At 39.4% G+C, this 20,138-nt stretch overlaps 1 protein-coding gene across 3 annotated transcripts in view; it reads right to left on the reverse strand.

Moving 5' to 3' along the window:
- The window catches only part of Elmo1 (engulfment and cell motility 1), a 551,061-nt gene that overhangs the window by 152,999 nt on the left and 377,924 nt on the right, over window positions 1–20,138 (reverse strand). For all 3 annotated transcript variants that reach the window (XM_076864020.2, XM_076864023.2, XM_076864025.2), the window contains exon 16: window positions 5,408–5,544. In XM_076864020.2, coding sequence (XP_076720135.1) covers window positions 5,408–5,544 — 137 coding nt within the window. The remainder of the gene's footprint in view (window positions 1–5,407; window positions 5,545–20,138) is intronic.

Below are 20,138 nucleotides of genomic sequence, written 5' to 3' on the forward strand. Positions count from 1 at the left end.
CCAGGCCCAGTTCAGATCAATAACAGCAGCACTCGATGGAATTCTAATGAAGATAAACAACTCCGAGTCCTCCCAGCTTCCCCTGGGCACAGACACACAGAGCTTCCTTTCATAACTTGCTCCAAGATATTTTACAGTCACCTGCCTCATGCAAATGCGAAGATTCATGTTTATTCATGGCGAGATTTACAGACCACCTTTCATTCCCTGGGCCAGCTCAGCTAACCAACAGAGCGCTGTCTGCACCGCTATGAAGTTGAGCTGGCCTAGGAAGGGGACTCCTGAATGTGTAATTGTCCCTTGAAAAGCATGCACAGAAAGTCAGTAAGCTGAAAGCGGCTTGAAGAGCAAACATATTCTCCTATTTTATTCATGCCTTTGCTGCCTTTAAAGTTTTAAATGTGATCCCTTTTTATACCACACCATAATCCACTAGATGTGACTAGCTGGCAGTAATTTTCTATGGATACTTTTCCAGAAGATTTCTCAGGATCTTTCCTTCTGGCCTGATCTCCAATTCTTCCTAATTGAGATTTTTCTCCCATTGACTCGGATGAAGCTCATAGCCTGGCCAGGGGCAGCTGCGTCTTTGTTGGGCCTGGGTTCCCCCATTGCACAGTCTTTGCTCTTTTAAGCAGGGATGGTTTCTCATCTGCAAGCCTGAGATTCTAACCCCGTCCTGTGCACTTAGCTTATTATACTACTGGATAAAGTTTTCAAAATCGTCTTTTTGTACTAGAATGACTACATTTTTCAAATCACTAGTTTCTTCCATTTCAGTAAGTTGAAAGTGTGGCAAAGTCATGTGATCTTGGTTTACAACGTTGATTTGATAGTCTAAAGTAGCACCAATACTACAAACAAGTATTTTCATGGTCTCTAAAAAGACTCAGCTACTCCAGACAGTAGGTGGTTGTTGGAGAGGCCTTCATTCTGGTCAGCCATAAAGTACAAGAGAATCGTGAGACCTGCTGATTTTTAGGCTGCTACTCATGAGAAACAAAGGTACCTAATAAAGTGGTTTGAAAGAAGATCGTGCCAACATCCATGAACATTTCAGCTTAGAGCCTATTTTTTTTTTTTTTGCCAAAGTTAAATGGGTTATTAATTCAGTTCAGAACTTAATATGAGAATTGTAGACAGCTTCACTTTTCTTTTTCTTTTTAACATAATGGACAAAATAAGTCTTCTTTTGAAAAGGGCAATTTACTCATACTTCATAGGCAGGATTGATCTTGTGATTAAGAAAAAAGCGCTTCCACCTGCATGTGACTCTTTACTTCCTCAAAGCATTTTTACATTTATTACTTCCATTTAATATTGTCCCACCATGGGAGAAGGTGATGGGACCCCAGTCTCCATTTATATTTATTTTTCATTAATTTTCTGAGTAGCAGAATGAGGATTAAAATTGCTTCTTACAGACCAACAGACATGCTACCCTATCCATGTACACAATCTGCCCTAGTTGGTGATACATGTCCCATGCATCAGCTAATGGTAATTCTTTTTTTTTTCCCTACTGAGCTGATGGTAATTCTGTTGACACAAATCACCAATAGGGAGCAAATCTGCCTTAATGAAAATAATCATTGATAGCTTTGTCCCTACCCCATGGGTTAATCTTTCTTTGTTCAGTTGGGTCTGAGATAACAGGCCCCAGATGATCCTAAAGCACAGTCAAGGTTGAGAAACACAGATTCCCAGAGATCTATTTTTTACGTGTATACTCTTGTTAGAATTTTTAACAGGGAGCAGTCAGCCACATGAGCTTTAAATGAGATTCCTGTACCTGAAATTTCCATATCACTTGTGTCCTCTTTCCTATCCTCAAAAATGAAGGCTTCCATGAAATGATTATGGGGCCACTTGTGTGCCGAGGTAACCAACTGCAGTTTAGCTCTTCTCTAATGCCCATAAAAATGAATAATACATGCTCTAAAATATTGGTAATAAAAGGCAAAAACATAGAATACAAACTCAATGGTCTGAATCAATGGATTATTCTGCAGATGGCTATATTGAAAAACTGAAAGAAAGTACTTTTCAAAGCATAAATATTTTAATCACTCTCCAATTCTACTTCTCTTATATAAATAAAAAACATCCCATCTGCTACTTCCAAAGCCTGGAAGAGCAGAAGACAGCTGCTTTTCCAAACACTCTCTTCTAGCTGCAGCATTAACCATGCATCAGATATCTGCAAATTGATGTCCCAGGCAAAGCGGTTGCAGGAGCTGTTCCTGCCCTGGACAGACTCATATAGTTTGCTGGATAAATTAAAATTTTGAGTTGCAGGGGACTGCTTCTCCAGTGAGGAACCCAGGAAGGCAGATGAGTGAGCCCTTCTCACAGAGCCCTGGATCTCAGAGTTGACAATGCATCTGCCTTTCATACTCTGTTCAAAGTGGCAAGAGCCTGAGATGGTGTCCAAGAAAGTTCAAAAGAAATTGTTTCATGTTGGATCTTTTAAGATATTTCTGAATTCAAATTTGGACAGTCTTAGGGAACAAGAAAAACATTAAATTGACCAGTAACTCCAAGTCCCTATTTGTTCCTAAATTCAATCTCCTCTGCTACCAAGTTAATAACAAGAAGAAAAGTGAACTGATTTCAATTTCAGCACTTCTCTCCTCTTCAATTTATTATGGAGTAAAGCAGAACAGTGGCTGATAGGCAGGTGGTAGGAAAAAAATTAGAAAGACAAACTTTAAACTGAACTAGTGACTCTTACACAGGGACCTTCTTTGTTAAAAAGGCTAGTGGAAGCAGAACAGGGACATAAAAGAAAAGGGACATAAATATATTTGGATTTGAGCAGCCACTGGCAGAACACCATAACTGAGATTATATCTGCCCACAAAAGGAAAAACAAAAGGCTCGTCTCGTCCAAATTTCATTAATTTAAATTGATATACACACCTAAAAATCAAATATAACTACTAATAAAATGTATGCTGTGATGGACAGAATAATGGTCCCAAGGATGCCCTGTTCCAACTCCTAGAACCTGTGAATATGTTGTCTTATATGGCAAAGGGGAATTAAATTGCAGGTGGAATTTAGTTTGTTTTCTGTTGATCTTAAGACAAAGAGATGATTCCAGATTATCTAAATTCAATGTAATCACAAGGGTCCTTAAAAGTGGATGGCCAAGGCCGAAGAGGGACCACAGTGATGCAACATCTGAAAGGCTGGACCTGCAGCTTCTGGCTTTGAAGATGGAGAAACAGGACACAGCCTGGGGAAGGCAGGCAGCCTCTAGAAGATGGGAAAAGTCTAGCTTCCCCCTGAGAGCTTCCAAAAAGAAACACAGTTCTGCTGACACCTTAATTTTAGCCCAGCAAAATGCATTTTTTGGCTTCTGAACTATAGAATTGTGAGATAATAAATTTGTATTGTCTAAGCTGCTAAATTCGTGGTAATTTGTTACAGCAACAATAGAAAATGAAACATATGTGATAACTATGCATATAATGGTTGCACTTTTCTGGTCACAAAAGTAACCAGGAAGACAAAGCAAAAAAATATATATATTTAATGTAGAAAATTAAATTCCCTTGTATTTCCTATCTCTGACCCTTCTTTGATATCCACTATTGACTGACACCAAGACACGGGCTGGCTGGTGGGGTCTCCTTGCCCTGGAGAAGCACATGTCCTCACACATAAGGCTGAGGACTAGAGGTATTTCACAACTCAGCCCTTGCGGAGAGGAACTGATCCAGGACAAAGTGGCTGTAGCCACTTTCAAAGACTATTGATTTATATCTCCTCCCTTTTTTTTTTTTTTTTTTTGGCTTGATTGGATGAAGACTATCCTGTAGATAATTTGCACTGAATTGCAGAGTCTCCCATAATCAACTTAAGTACACTGAAGAGGTTCAGTTATAATCACAGGGGAACTAATGGCTTTCTTTCCTTCCCTGTCCTCCTTGAGTCATGCCTGTCCTCTGGCATAGTTGCTTAGGCACATGGAAGCTCTGGACTGCAGCTTCTAGATCAAGCAGTGTGCTCCATAAAGGAACATCACTAAAGCCTAATTCAGTGAAATCAATAGGTGGCCTGAAATCCAAAGGAAAGATGACAGATATGGCTGAGACAGAATGGTGTACATCCATAAAGGCAGATGATAAGATCCCTATGTTAAGGGAGACAGGTTAGAACCTAAGGATAGAGTCCTTTTCCTGATTTTCTGTCTGCAACCAGTGTTGATTCAAGATGCCACAAACCAGAAACGCAGCAGAAAGGAAGGATGAGACAGAAATTCAGAGATAAGGAGACAGGGAGGCAAAGACTAACAAGATCATTAAGTGCAGTTGGAATTCAGATAGGTTATGCTTCAAGCCACAGCCCACAAAGGCCCCAGGGTGTGAGTATGAGACCAGATTCTTAGACTCTTAGGTTATATTCATAGTACTGGGTGAATGGTGCAGGGGGCCAGCCATACCGGAGCCATTTATAATAGCATATCTAAGGCATTAAAGGCCAACATATGTCTGATCCAATCCTAAAAACAGTTATTAGTCATAGTATTATTCCTAGGGCTTTTATTGAAGGATATAGAGTTTATTTATCTCTAAAAGCATGGACTTTGCTTCTGTTTCCTTTAGGTTGGTCAACACCTCTCTCTTTACTTGACATTCACATATGGATGGATATGGGAAAGTTGCACTCTTGTGTGAAATCATACCACAGAAAAACCAAACGACAGCACATTGCAAAGGATTCAATGCTTATAAACCAAGAATGCTCCACAGAAACCTATACAATTCCCTGAAAGATACCTTTCCTTTAATAAAAAATTCTTTTTTTTAAAGAGAGAGAGAGAGAATTTTTAATATTTATTTTTCAGTTTTCGGCAGAGACAACATCTTTGTATGTGGTGCTGAGGATCGAACTCGGGCCGCACGCAAGCCAGGCGAGAGCGCTGCGCTTGAGCCACATCCCCAGCCCGTAATAAAAATTCTTTTTGACAAAGCACAGGGCAGATGATCTCAATACCTCCATAATCCACAAAGAGACAAATGGCTAAGACAAGGCTGTCTTCCTGATGCGATTGGCTCTGTGCTTGTCTACTCGACAGGTGGAGGAAGGGCACCCTCCCCATTAATCTTATAGTATTGACAAGACATCCAAAACTAAAGCCACAAAGTGATAAGTTCACCTTGACAACGTTGAAAAGAAAGGGTCTCTACCAAGGGACTCTGGCTTGGACAAAAGGGACAAATCTGCTTATACCCAGAGGTTGCTTTCGTTGTTGCAGCAACCCAAAGCTGTAGTCTTCTTCTTTCTCTTGCCTGGTCCACCACCTTCTCCAGACAGTTGAGGGACCATACTATAGGTTGAGGATGATGCCCCTCTAATAAGATGGGGGGCCCCTTCCTCTGCCCAAGACCCACTTTACCTTGTTGAAGTCTTCAGAAGTTGCCCTCATTTCCTTCCATGTCTTATTCAGGAGCTGGATACAGATGCAGAAAAACTCCTCAAAGGATCTGTCGTGGGTGAAGAACATCGGGTGGAAGTCATTGCAGGTCTCACTAGCTAGAGGAAGGAGATGGGAAATGAGGAAGTTTTAGAACAGTGAAACAACCACAGGCAGGTTCCCCAAAGAGAGACAAGGACAGCATCTTTGCTTAAGCGGCCATGGACAAAAGGGATTTTAAAGAGGCAATCAAAGGCTAGCCCTCATAAAACAAAGAAGTTTAAGGTCAGATTGTCAGACCTATACTTCAGCATATATTTTTTTCTAAAGAACATCAGCCCCAGGACACAGACCTTATGGCTTTGTTTCAGGACCATGTTGAATATGAGCCCTGTATCTGCCTTTTTGACCTTATAGAGATTATTCCAGTTGCCCCCTTGGGCATAGTGCCTCCATCACCCTTAATTTCCCCTTTCTTAACAGAATGACTGGCAGAAGATGGGCTTTCCTGAATACACAATTAATTCCAACTTTGGAAATAGCATCCGTGATTGTGTCTCCAGGGGGCTCTTTACCCTCTTATGGCAGTGAGAAGGGGACATTTGTGATCATTAACCATCTGATGCCATTAACCATTTGTTCTACATTCCCAGGCACAGATGGCTGGAGGTCAGAGCAAACAAAATGGCCGTGAAGACCGCACTGGGTCCAGCCTTGCAATCAGTCAAAATTGCATATCAGCCCACCCCTGGTAAGCTTTTTCAGGTCAGATCCAGTGCCCTGGGCTCTAGGTCTGCCCACCTCTCACCTCCTCCTCCTCCTCCTCAAACCAGGGCCCAATCCCCTCCCTGCATCTGTGTCACCTGCCAAGCTTATACTTTCATAGCCCTTTTATGCATATGACACCTCATTTGGTCTTTGTAAGGTCCCTTACTACTCACAAGAACAGTGCAGAGCTCAAGGAACTAGGCTTTGTGATCCATCCCACCCCAAACAAATACATATGCTGTTACATACAGTGTAAGTGTTTTTATTTTATTTGGAATCTCTAAAGACCAATTAGTCCTTAAGGCCCAGGATGGTGAAATTTCAGGCACTGGAAGTCCAAGAGAGAAGGGGGAAGGGTCGAAGTGGAGTGAAGAGAAGAGACTTTCTATTGGGGAGAGCCCTGGTGCCTCCCACGTGGATGCACAGCAACTCCACACATAGAGAAGACTCTGGTACAGGCCCCCAGAAGCTGGATGAACCCTGACCAGATCTAAGGGGAACATGCTATGCTCTGGCACAGCTAAAGTTGTTGTATACCCAAATTGCCTCTCTTTAAACTTTCTTAATAGAGTGGATTCCAGAACTCTGAACATCCTCAAACAGTCACAAATGTGTTTGTACAGCTCACCCCTGAAAGGCACAACCAGATCTGAATGCAAGGCAATGCTGTTTTCTCCTAGTCAGTTAAGGGCAGAGGTGAGCTGCCATATGCAGTCATGGAGAAAGGGTTGGAGCACACAAGATTTAGGTTCAAGTTCTGTCCATGCCAATCAGAAGCGAGACCCTTTTCCTTTCTGGGTCTGGATTTTCCTAACTAGGAAATAGAAATGAAATCTCCTGTGCCTTTTCCCTAGGCTTTTTCAAGGATCAAATGACACAATTCATGGGAAGGAGCTTTAGAGAGGATAAAAGTTAACACAGCTACACCGGGAGGTGGGGACAATGACATGAGCACTATATCGGCACAGTAGTTCCAGGATCATGGGTGACTGTGTGACTTTCCCCCTAATTCCTAGTCAAGTGTGTTCATATCTCAGCAATTAGAAGCAAGAACACACAAGTCACCTTCTCCCCCAGCCTGGGTTACTGGCGGTGAGACACTGGCAAATGTGAAGTTTTGACCTGAGACACAAAGCTATTTAGGGAACTTGGAACATCAACACAGGCAAATTGTGCTGTTTGCTGCCCTGGGCAATGAGCTGTCAGTCTCACTTTCATAAGCACTGAAGCCAATGAAATTTACAAGTCTACAGAAGCACCTTAAAACACTATCACCATCCGAGAACTCGTTATTAATCACATTATCACAGAATCATTTTGGGACCCAGTGTGATTATGTGTGTACTTTATGCCCCAGATAAAATGTTTATGGGATTACTGGAGCTGAGATTGCCAGGCGAAACTGAGACCCACAAGCCCCATTCTTACTTGGGTGAAGAGGGAGGAAGTAACCTCATTAATAACAGGCGTGTTAGCTGGCTGCACATTAGGTGCCAGGGCTCCTCCAGGCACTATTTCAACCATCCCTGGAAGGCAGGCATCATGGCATCCTCACTTTAATATATAAGGAAGGTGAAACTTGGAGAAATAAAACCATCCATCATGAGCTTCTTTTAGGTGGCCCCAAGTGCAAGCTTGAAACCCACAATTTAGCTGACCCAGCAGCAGCCTTCCTGCTTTCGTTAACATCAAGAGCCCCGGGCATTTCTTTGTGGTGGCTGCTTTGAAAATTAATTTCTCCACCCACTCTCCTGGATCTCCTGTCATCTCTTTCAACAGAAACCCAGATTGTGACCTGCAGTCCAATGGGGCTCCCAGCAAGTGCAAAGCCAGCACCTGCTGACTGAGGACACCTGGCCCTGTGATAACAGTACCAACGCCAACAGCACCAGTGCCTGTGACCACAGGCCAGGTGCTGGATGGCAGACTCTATGTAAATTATGGTCATTTACTGCAACAAGCACTCAAGAGAGAGCTGTTATTAATCTTCCTTTTTTTTAATGTTAGAAATAGGATATTTAAGCAGGTGAGGCTCAAGGTTGCATGGATTACAAACCATAAAAACAGGATTGCAACTTGGATCCACTTGGCTCCAAAACCCATCATCATTGTGATGTTCCCCTGTTTCCTCATTCTGTTTCTTAGTGAACTCTGTCTCTATTAGACATCAGGATAAAGTATTAAGTACTGATGTCTTTCCTCTAAAACTTTCAAAATGCAGATATTTAAGATTGAAGGGCATTTTGTAGGAAGGGACTGTTCAGATAATCTGATCCATTTGTAGGTAAGCACTGTCAGAAAAGGCAAAAATCACTCACTCAAGAGACGATCGTGGTAGCTAGGGCACAAGGATGCCAGAAGCTAGACTACTGAGGCTCGAGTTCTGGTTCTACTACCCCCCAAATGAGTTGCCTGGGCAAGTAACTTCACCTCTCTGTGCCTCAGTCTTCTCATCTGAAAACTGGGGACAGCAATAACATGTATTTTATAAGGTTGCTGTGAGGATGGGAGGGGTAACTGTCTTCATGGCTTAATGCTTTGAACTATGAGGATCATTAGGTGCAACATTTATCAAGTGAACTTTGTCCCAGCCTACTCATTTATAAATGGGAACTCATGTTGGATTACAGGGACATACTGTGTCTTAAGAACAGTGTCCTTCATTTGAAGGTTTAAAAAATACACAAGTAAAACGAGGAAGGTGAGATTTATTGTGCTTTTAGAAGAAAACAACACTTATTGAGAAAAAGAAAAGAATTAGCAAGCAATGATTTTATAAATGAAATTTAGAGAGAAGCTTTCAATGAGACAAAAATAGTAAGACATCTTAAAAATTAAATTGTTTTTAAGCACACTATTTTTAACACAATGAGATTCTGCATTATAAAAAAAGAATCAACTCACTGGTCTTTTAAGTCTGGAATATAAAGATATTTTCAGAGTTCAGCATAGAATGGATTCTATTAATTTGCTGACATCTAATTTATTTAGAAGTAGGCCAGCTTTGAAAGCAACTATAACCTACACTATAGGTTTAAAAAATAAAAACAAGAATGCAGCACATTTATGTAGCATTTTGTTGTTGTATTAGTCCATTTTCTATTTCTATAACAAAATGCCTGAGGCAGGGTTCTTTGTAAAGAAAAAGAGGCCTATTTAGCTCACAGTTTTGAATGTCCAAGACCTTGGAACCTGAATCTGCTGGCTCAGATGAAGGCCTTTTGGCTACATCACAACATGGCAGATGGAATAACTGTGGGAGTGAGTGCTAGAGGGATAGATCACATGGTAAGAAAGAAAGCCAGAGAGATTTGGGGACCAGCTTTGCTCTTTTATAAAAATTCATAAGGGAATGAACTCCCTTCAAGACACCAGCATTAAATCTTTCCAAGGGCATGTCTCTAATGACCTAACTAGCTTCTGCTAGGTTCCACCTTTTAAAGGTCCCGGCATTTCTTAATACAACTGGGAACCAAGCCTCCAACACAAGAACGCTTGGGTTACAAACCCCATCCTAATCATAGCACTTGTCAAAGCAGGTTCATTCCTTTTCCAAAGGATAATATGAAGTGAAACAGGTATTGTTATGAGAGACTCAGAAGACAGGGCTGCTGTAGAGTAATAGCTAAACATGAAAAGAGGAGTATGAAGAATGGGATCAGGAGTTGCCCTGCAACTTTGTGAAGTCCATTTCAGCTCTCTGGGCTCCGGGTGTCTTAGCTACAAATGAGGTAGAGCAGTGTATTTCTAAGGTTCCTGCCAAGTCCAAAATCCCATCTGTCTGTACACACACACACACACACACACACACACACACACAGATCAGATCATGTATTTTTAATACTCTAGCGTCCATCAAACTTTTAGAATTTGGAGACTGTGCCTGCACTGAACTTTAGTCGCTTCACTATGATTTCCTTTATTGACAGAAGGGCTACACATTTCACTTCGGGTGTTAAGGCAGCAGAGTGGTATTTGATAGGCTTAGCAAATGTTGATGAGCTAGTATTTACTCTTCATAAGAAAATTGTTACTTGGTTTTATACCCTTTCAACCTATTCATACCACGAAATGTAGACCATTACATAAGAAAATTACTTGATTAAGGATAGAATGACAAAATGACACAGGCAAATACAGACCCTTTTAGTTCTTTCATGAGAATTTTCTAAGACACGTATAATTTTCCAGATGCTGAAAAAGCTTTCTATGACCCCTGTTATGCTAAAAGAGACATTGAACCCATTTTGAAATGACTAGTGGGATACAGATTTAGGAGGCTCTGGGAAAATTAGAATATTTTTACCACAGCATTATAAGCTATTTTGCTAGCAATGGTCATTGGAAATGGTGCATTTTGAAAGAGATAAGTAGGTCTAATAGAAAGGGCACTTTGCTGTAAAATTATGAATTACAGAAAGCAAAGGGGAGTAAATCAGACATCCCCCAAAGCATTTAACACATGAAAATTGCCAGAATAGTCATGAAATCTCATTAGTAATCCACAGCACAGAAACTCAGATTAGAACTATTTGTAGTTTTAGGGTCAGTCTGGATTATATATTTATGAACTCTCAGATGCAAATGCATATTTATACCTTTGCAGAAAAATCATCTTACTCCACCTAGAAAACCTTGAGTTTCCTATTTTTAGACCTGGTATTCCATAACAGTTTGATTTTAAAGGATGGGACTGTGGGGGAAGATGCTAAAAGTTCAGAACCTTTTGTAGGCAGAAGAGGTGAAAAGAGGAGAGTGAGGGCAAAGAACTTCAAGTTCCCTCAAGTTTAGCCAGTACAGAAGCTACCACCCCCACTGTTTCAGGACAGGGGATCAGAGGCTTCCTGCCTCCCCAGCTCTTCCCAGCTCCTGAAGCCTGGTTTAATAGGACTCTGAATAGACTTTTCTATCTTTTTCCATGCCTAAAAATAGCATGAAATCTACACTGAAAAGACACACAGGAGCTAATCCAATGCTTCATTGTTCACTTTCCCTATGTGCCTTATTTATTTATTTGAGGACATGGAGAGAAGGAAAAAAAATAACCAAACAAACAAACTAGTGTTAGGGCTGTAAATCAGATACATAGCACCAAAAGCCAGTCCATTCAGCCAAGGCGAATGAGGCCACATCCCAGGCAGGCAGTATGTGTTAACAAAAGAGCAGAGGTTCTGTAGCCAGGTTGGCCTGACAGCAAATCTTGGCATCATTTAAGGTGGTCAAAGTCATCATCAAGGTGACTTTGACCACCTTAAAATTCTTCTGGACTTCAATATTCTCATTTAAACAAAAAAACAAACAAAAAATGACAAAGCCAGGCACGGTGGCGCTCGCCCATAGTCCCAGCGAGGTAGGGCATTTTGAGTTCAAACCCAGCCTCAGCAACTTAGCGAGGCCCTAAGCAACTCAGAGAGATCCTGTCTCTAATAAAAACTATAAAAACCGGGCTGGGAATGTGGCTTGGTGGTTAAGTGCCCTTGGGTTCAATCCCTGGTACCAAAAAAAAGAAGACAATACCATCTACCTCATTGAGGTACTGTTAGGATTAAATATAAATGTAAAGTGACTCTGAGAAAAAAATAAGCACTCAATAAATATTAGCCAAAATGGCAGATTTAGAGGACTGAACACTACCAAATATAAAGACTTACAATAAACCTCAACAATAGGGACAGTGTGGGACATAGCTAAAAAAAACAGGATGATGGAATAGAATAGAGTCCAGAGAAAAAGACCTGCATATACAGTCACTAGATTTATGGCATGAGTGGCACCATGGAGGAGAGGATTTCCAAAACATTGGGTTGTGCCAATTGTATATGCATCTGGAAGAAATTATTTATGACTCTCTCACACCTTCTACAAAAATCAATTCTAAATGGATTATAGATCTCAGTGTAAAAGGAAAAACAATGGGGCTCCTATCTAATACAAGAGACTTTAAGGTTGGCAAAAGGTTCTTAAAACAGAAAACCATCAACCATAAGGAAAAGGTGTGATTGTATTATATTAAATGCAAAAATTTCTGTATATCAAAAAATACAGCATTAAAATGGCAGCTTCAGAATAGGGAAAAACATTTGCAACATTATCTGACAGAGAACTGGTATATATATCTTATTAATTTTTAGAAATTCTGATTTCTTTAAATAAGAAAACGACAACCCAGTAGGAACATGGGCAAAATGTAATATGCACTTAAACTTTAATGGCTTAAACTCTCCAATAAAGCGACATAGGCTGGTAACATGGATTAAAAAAACAAATCCAACAATATGCTGCCTCCAGGCGACACATCTGATTGGAAAAGACATACACAGGCTGAAGGTAAAAGGGTGGGAAAAAATATACCATGCATTCGGTCCTTGTAAGCAAACAGGGCTGGCCATCCTCATATCGAATAAAATCGACTTCAAGACTAAGTTAAACAAAAGGGATAAGGAAGGACATTATATACTGTTAAAAGGAACCATTCACCAACAACACATAACAATTTTCAATATTTATGCACCAAATAATGGTGCTGCAATGTTCATAAAACAGATTCTCCTCAAGTTCAAGAATCAAATAGACCACAACACAATAATTATGGGTGACTTCAACACACCTCTCTCACCATTGGACAGATCCTCAAAACAAAAGTTGAATAAAGAAACTATAGAACTCAATATCACAATCAATAACCTAGACTTAACTGACATATATAGAATATATCAACCATCAACAAGTGGATATACTTTTTTCTCAGCAGCACATGGATCCTTCTCAAAAATAGACCATATATTATGCCATAGGGCAACCCTCAGTAAATATAAAGGGGTGGAGATAATACCATGCACTTTATCGGATCATAATGGAATGAAACTAGAAATCAATGATAAAAGAAGGAAGGAAAAATCCTACATCACATGGAAAATGAACAATATGTTACTGAATGATCAATGGGTTACAGAAGACATAAAGGAGGAAATCAAAAAATTCTTAGAGATAAATGAAAATACAGACACAACATATCGGAATCTATGGGACACAATGAAAGCAGTTTTAAGAGGGAAATTCATTCCCTGGAGGTCATTCCTCAAAAAAAGAAAAAACCAACAAATAAATGATCTCACACTTCATCTCAAAGCCCTAGAAAAGGAAGCGCAAAACAACAGCAAATGTAGCAGAAGGCAAGAAATAATTAAAATCAGAGCAGAAATTAACGAAATGGAAACAAAAGAAACTATTGAAAAAATTGACTAAACTAAAAGGTGGTTCTTCGAAAAAATAAATAAGATCAACAGACCCTTAGCCATGCTAACGAAGAGAAGAAGAGAGAGAACTCAAATTACTAACATACGGGATGAAAAAGGCAACATCACAACAGATACTACAGAAATACAGAAGATAATTATGAATTATTTTGAAAACCTATATTCCAATAAAATAGAAGACAGTGAAGACATCGATAAATTTATTAAGTCATATGATTTGCCCAGACTGAGTCAGGAGGATACACACAATTTGAACAGACCAATATCAATGGATGAAATAGAAGAAGCAATCAAAAGACTACCAACCAAGAAAAGTCCAGGACCGGATGGGTATACAGCAGAGTTTTACAAAACCTTCAAAGAAGAATTAATACCAATACTTTTCAAGTTATTTCAGGAAATAGAAAAAGAGGGAGCTCTGCCAAATTCATTCTATGAGGCCAACATCACCCTGATTCCGAAACCAGACAAAGACACCTCAAAGAAAGAAAACTACAGACCAATATCTCTAATGAACCTAGATGCAAAAATCCTCAATAAAATTCTGGTAAATCGGATACAAAAACACATCAAAAAAATTGTGCACCATGATCAAGTAGGATTCATCCCTGGGATACAAGGATGGTTCAATATATGGAAATAAATAAATGTTATTCACCACATCAATAGACTTAAAGATAAGAACCATATGATCATCTCGATAGACGCAGAAAAAGCATTCGACAAAGTACAGCATCCCTTTATGTTCAAAACATTAGAAAAACTAGAGATAACAGGAACTTACCTCAACATTGTAAAAGCTATCTATGCTAAGCCTCAGGGTAGCATCATTCTGAATGGAGAAAAATTGAAGGCATTCCCTCTAAAATCTGGAACAAGACAGGGATGCCCTCTATCACCACTTCTATTCAATATAGTTCTCGAAACACTGGCAATTAGACAGACGAAAGAAATTAAAGGCATAAAAATAGGAAAAGAAGAACTTAAATTATCACTATTTGCATATGATATGATCCTATACCTAGAAGACCCAAAAGGGTCTACAAAGAAACTACTAGAGCTAACAAATGAATTCAGCAAAGTGGCAGGATATAAAATCAACACGCATAAATCAAAGGCATTTCTGTATATCAGCGACAAAACTTCTGAAATGGAAATGAGGAAAAACACCCCATTCACAATATCCTCAAAAAAAAAAAAAATACTTGGGAATCAACCTAACAAAAAAGGTGAAAGATTTATACAATGAAAACTACAGAACCCTAAAGAGAGAATTAGAAGAAGATCTTAGAAGATGGAAAAATTTACCCTGTTCATGGATAGGCAGAACTAACATCATCAAAATGGCAATATTACCAAAAGTTCTCTATAGGTTTAATGCAATGCCAATCAAAATCCCAATGGCATTTCTTGTAGAAATAGATAAAGCAATCATGAAATTCGTATGGAATAATAAAAGACCCAGAATAGCAAAAGCAACTCTAAGCAGGAAGTGTGAATCAGGTGGCATAGCGATACCAGATTTCAAACTATATTACAGAGCAATAGTAACAAAAACAGCATGGTACTGGTACCAAAACAGGCAGGTGGACCAATGGTACAGAATAGAGGACACAGAGACCAATCTACAAAGTTACAACTATCTTATATTTGATAAAGGGGCTAAAAGCATGCAATGAAGGAAGGATAGCATCTTCAACAAATGGTGCTGGGAAAACTGGAAATCCATATGCAACAAAATGAAACTGAATCCCCTCCGCTCGCCATGCACAAAAGTTAACTCAAAATGGATCAAGGAACTTGATATCAAATCAGAGACTCTGCGTCTGATAGAAGAAAAAGTTGGCTCCGATCTACATATTGTGTGTTCGGGCTCCAAATTCCTTAATAGGACACCCATAGCACAAGAGTTAATAGCAAGAATCAACACATGGGACTTACTTAAACTAAAAAGTTTTTTCTCAGCAAGAGAAACAATAAGAGAGGTAAATAGGGAGCCTACATCATGGGAACAAATTTTTACTCCTCACACTTCAGATAGAGCCCTAATATCCAGAGTATACAAAGAACTCAAAAAATTAAACAATAAGATACCAAATAACCCAAACAACAAATGGGCCAAGGACCTGAACAGACACTTCTCAGAGGAGGACATACAATCAATCAACAAGTACATGAAAAAATGCTCACCATCTCTATCAATCAGAGAAATGCAAATCAAAACCACCCTAAGATACCATCTCACTCCAGTAAGACTGGCAGCCATTATGAAGTCAAACAACAACAAGTACTGGCGAGGATGTGGGAAAAGGGTACTCTTGTACATTGCTGGTGGGTCTGCAATTTGGTGCGGCCAATTTGGAAAGCAGTATGGAGATTCCTGGGAAAGCTGGGAATGGAACCACCATTTGACCCAGCTATTGCCCTTCTCGGACTATTCCCTGAAGATCTTAAAAGAGCGTACTACAGGGATACTGCCACATTAATGTTCACAGCAGCACAATTCACAATACCTAGACTGTGGAACCAACCCAGATGCCCTTTATAGATGAATGGATAAAAAAATGTGGCATTTATACACAATGGAGTATTACACAGCACTAAAAAATGACAAAATCATGGAATTTGCAGGGAAATGAATGGCACTAGAGCAGATTATGCTAAGTGAAGCTAGTCAATCCCTAAAAAACAAATGTCAAATGTCTTCTTTGATATAATGAGAGCAACTAAGAAAAGAGCAGGGAGGAAGAGCAGGAGGAAATGATTAACATTAAACAGAGACATGAGGTGGGAGGGAAAGGGAGAGAAAAGGGAAATTGCATGGAAATGGAAGGAGACCCTCATTGTTATACAAAATTACAATATAAGAGGTTGTGAGGGGAATGGGAAAAAACATGGAGAGAAATGAATTACAGTAGATGGGGTAGAGAGAGAAGATGGGAGGGGAGGGGAGGGGGGATAGTAGAGGATAGGAAAGGTAGCAGAATACAACAGTTACTCATATGGCATTATGTAAAAATGTGGATGTGTAACCGATGTGATTCTGCAATCTGTATTTGGGGTTAAAATGGGAGTTCATAACCCACTTGAATCAAATGTATGAAATATGATATAAGAGCTTTGTAATGTTTTGAACAACCAATAAAAAAAGGAAAAAAAAGGAATAGAATATCTTAGTGATAAACACATGATAAATGCATGTAAAGGTATTAAGATTTTTTAAGTCATAAAGGAATGCAACTTTAAACAATGAGACACTTTTGAACATCCACTAGAATGGCTAAAGTGAAAAGGTTACACATATTAATTGTTGATAATACTATAGAACAAATGGAATCATCATACACTGATCACAGGCATGCAAAATGGCTCAACCACTTAAAAATAATTTTTTTTTGGTACCAGGGATTAAATCCAGGGGCATTTAACCACTGAGCCACATTCCCAGCCCTTTTTATTTTTTAATTTTGAGACAGGGTCTTGCTAAGTTGCTGAGGCTTGCCTCCAACTTGTGATACCCCTGCCTCAGCCTTATGATGTCCTGGTATTACAAGCACATGCCAAGGCTCCTGGCATCTCAAGTACTTTGAAAAATTGTTTAGCAGTATTTACTAAAGTTAAAACATCTTACTGTATGAAACAATAACTCGAGCCAAAGGCATAAACCCAACAGATAGGCACACAAATGTGCTCTAAAAAAATGTTCATCAATGTTCATAGCAGCAGTATTTATTACAGCTCCAAACTTGAAGCCATCAAAATGTGCATCCAGCAGTAGATTAGATAAATAAATTATGGTTCATACAGCAGCATACTTTACTGCAAAGAAATTATTTTTCAAAATGCTACACACAATATAAATATATTGAGATGACATTCACAATACCATGAAACAAATATACTGTTGATGGGAAGGAGTCCTACCAAAAGAAAAAAGAGTACATTATTTGATCCTCTTTATCTAAAGCTCCAAACAGCCATGAGTCATCTAGGATAATGGAAATAGAATAAGTGTTCCTTTGGAAGGGGGGAGAGACTGGGAGTTTGGGGGATGGCCCAAGAGAACCTCTGGGGGTTACATAATACTCTCTGGCATGTAGCCCTCTTTCTTGGTAGATATGAGGATGATAGATGGATAGGTAAGCCACTCAAGGATAGTTGATGGTTTGAAGGGACAACAACGTTGTAGACAGGATTAACTATTTCATATGCTACATATGAGTTCAGTAAGCTTTTCAGAATTTGTGCCACATTTGCCCTGTATGTCACCTCTGGAAAAGGAAACTGGTGTCTCATGTAGCTAGGTTTCCTGGATGGATTAAAAAAAAAAATGATAGAACCTATCTATGCAGGCCAACTTGTGTACATCTAACTCAATCAGCTTCTGAAGCTACTTCTCCATACCTCAACTTTAGTTGGATTTCATCTGTTGGGTGAATAAGAGTATATGTATGCATGTTCTTTTGCAGGTGGGGACCCCAACCTTACTGGAAAGTACTGCAGAGGCTAATGCAAAACTATACTAGATTTGGCTAATGGTAAAATAACTCAAAAAAGGGATGTAAATTTCTGTTAAATGGATCACCCCCTTTCTTTCCTTCCTACCTTAATCCATTAATTTATAGATCTATTCTTCCTTCTTTCCTCCCTCCCTCCCTTCCTTCTATCCATCCATCCATGCACATGTTCATCCATGTATGTGCCCATCCATCCATCCAACTAGCAAAGCATTTCAAAGCCTATGGCTGTAAAGCCAGTCTTTCTGAATCTGGAACCTGGCTCTGCTTATTATCTGTGTGGTCTTGAGCTCATGAGCAAGGAGAAATGGGTAAAAGATGAGGCTGAAGAAGCAGGCTGGACTCATACAATGCTTTGTAGACCCCACTATGGAGTGTGGACTTTATTCCACCCACAATGGACACCACGGAAGAGGAATAAACAGGACTGTGATGAGGGGACAACTTCCATCTTTTTTTTAGTTTTTAGTTTTTGGTTCTTTTTAATGGAATGAACACTCTGGCAATTTTAAGAGTCTTTTTAATCTTGCATCTAATTAACTGATACTTTAGTGTATCGAGGAAGAGTGGTGAACCAGGTAAAAATGTTAGCACAAAGTAGTTAGAAGTATTCATTCTGAACTTAAAAGGATTGGTGATTTTCCCCTTTGAAACATAACTGTGTTCTCAACCAGGTCCTTTGAGGTCTCTGGGCCTCTCCTGCTATGATGAGAATAACAATGACTTATGTCTAGTAGAACTAAGTGAAGATTATAGATATATAGTAAGAGGATTCCCATAAAACACTTAGCACAGTGCCCAGTATGTACTAAGCACTCAATAAATGTTAGTCATAAAAATGTTGTGCAGAATATAAATATGATCTATAATTTTTTTTCCCAAACATCTTTGGTTTAAGGTTTAATTTGTGATGAAATCTTATGTACTTAACTTTCCATCCCCTAAAAAGTTACAGAGTAGGGCTCCCAAGGTCATCTCGTGAGATGCCTAATCAAAAGACAAGATATGCAGAAATTCTAGTAAATGAAGATTTCTGATAAGAGGAGCAAAGTGACCCCTGAAAGTTTGCTTATGATTAAAAAATGATCTTGCTGATATGTATCTACTCTTTTTCTTTGTTTTCTAATTGAAGCCATCAAGACATGCAGGAAACAGAAATTGTATCCTTGACACCTCATCTGTTTCTAAAGTAATTGTTTCTGGAACCACCTACACATCTTCCTACAAAGGTGTATCAAGTTTGTGGTGTGAGTTAGCAAATCAAAGCTAAGTGTGGGGCACATTTACCTTGCCTTATATACTTTACTACCTTTTGAAGGGTGGTGTTGCTGAGAAAAGGGAAAGGTGAGAGCGAATTCTGTATATCAACTTGACTGGGCTAAGAGGTCAAGTCTGGTCCAGAGAGTAGCTCTGCATGAGATTAGTACCTAGATGAGTAGATGTGCATGTCACTGTTCCCAGTGTAGTAGCATTGTAGCATTGAACAAAAGTTGGAGGAAGGAGGATGTGGTCTTTTTGCTTCCTCACTGAGTTGGGACATGTCATTTCATTTTGGGGGATGAAGCGGGATTGACACTATCACCACCCCTGGTTCTCAAGCCTCTAGCCAGGGAATGAATGACCCCAGCAGCTTTCCTGGGTCTCTAGCTTGTCAATGGCAGACGCTGGGACTTCTCTGCCACCATAATATGTGAGATAATTCCTCATAATAAGTCTCATATATATTCATATATTTATGAGATTTATCATGAGAAAACACACACATACATATATATATATGTGTGTGTGTGTGCATTATATATATATAATCTCCCCTGTTGGCTTCATTTCTCTGGAAAATCCTAATACAGGAAGGGATAGTGAAAGATTAAAAAATGAAAATTCTAGTCATGTGGTAAATAGTCCAAGGCAGGGCAAAGGACTGCATATTTAAGAAGTGATTTCTGTGTGCCCTTGTTGAACTTTCTTTATAAAGAAAATTATTCTGAGAGGTGGCACATTAAGAGACTGTCATATAGTAAATTTAGCATGGACATAAATAATTGCCTGTCCAACCATGTGAGATAGGCACTTGAGGGTTATGTTGGGTTAAAGGCAGATTACTGAGCTTAATGATGAGCCTCACTGAAGACCCAGTAAGAACACTGTGTGTTGTGCAGGATCATAATGTGA

The sequence above is a fragment of the Callospermophilus lateralis genome, chromosome 1 (genome assembly GCF_048772815.1).
Source record: "Callospermophilus lateralis isolate mCalLat2 chromosome 1, mCalLat2.hap1, whole genome shotgun sequence".
Lineage (NCBI taxonomy): Eukaryota > Metazoa > Chordata > Mammalia > Rodentia > Sciuridae > Callospermophilus > Callospermophilus lateralis.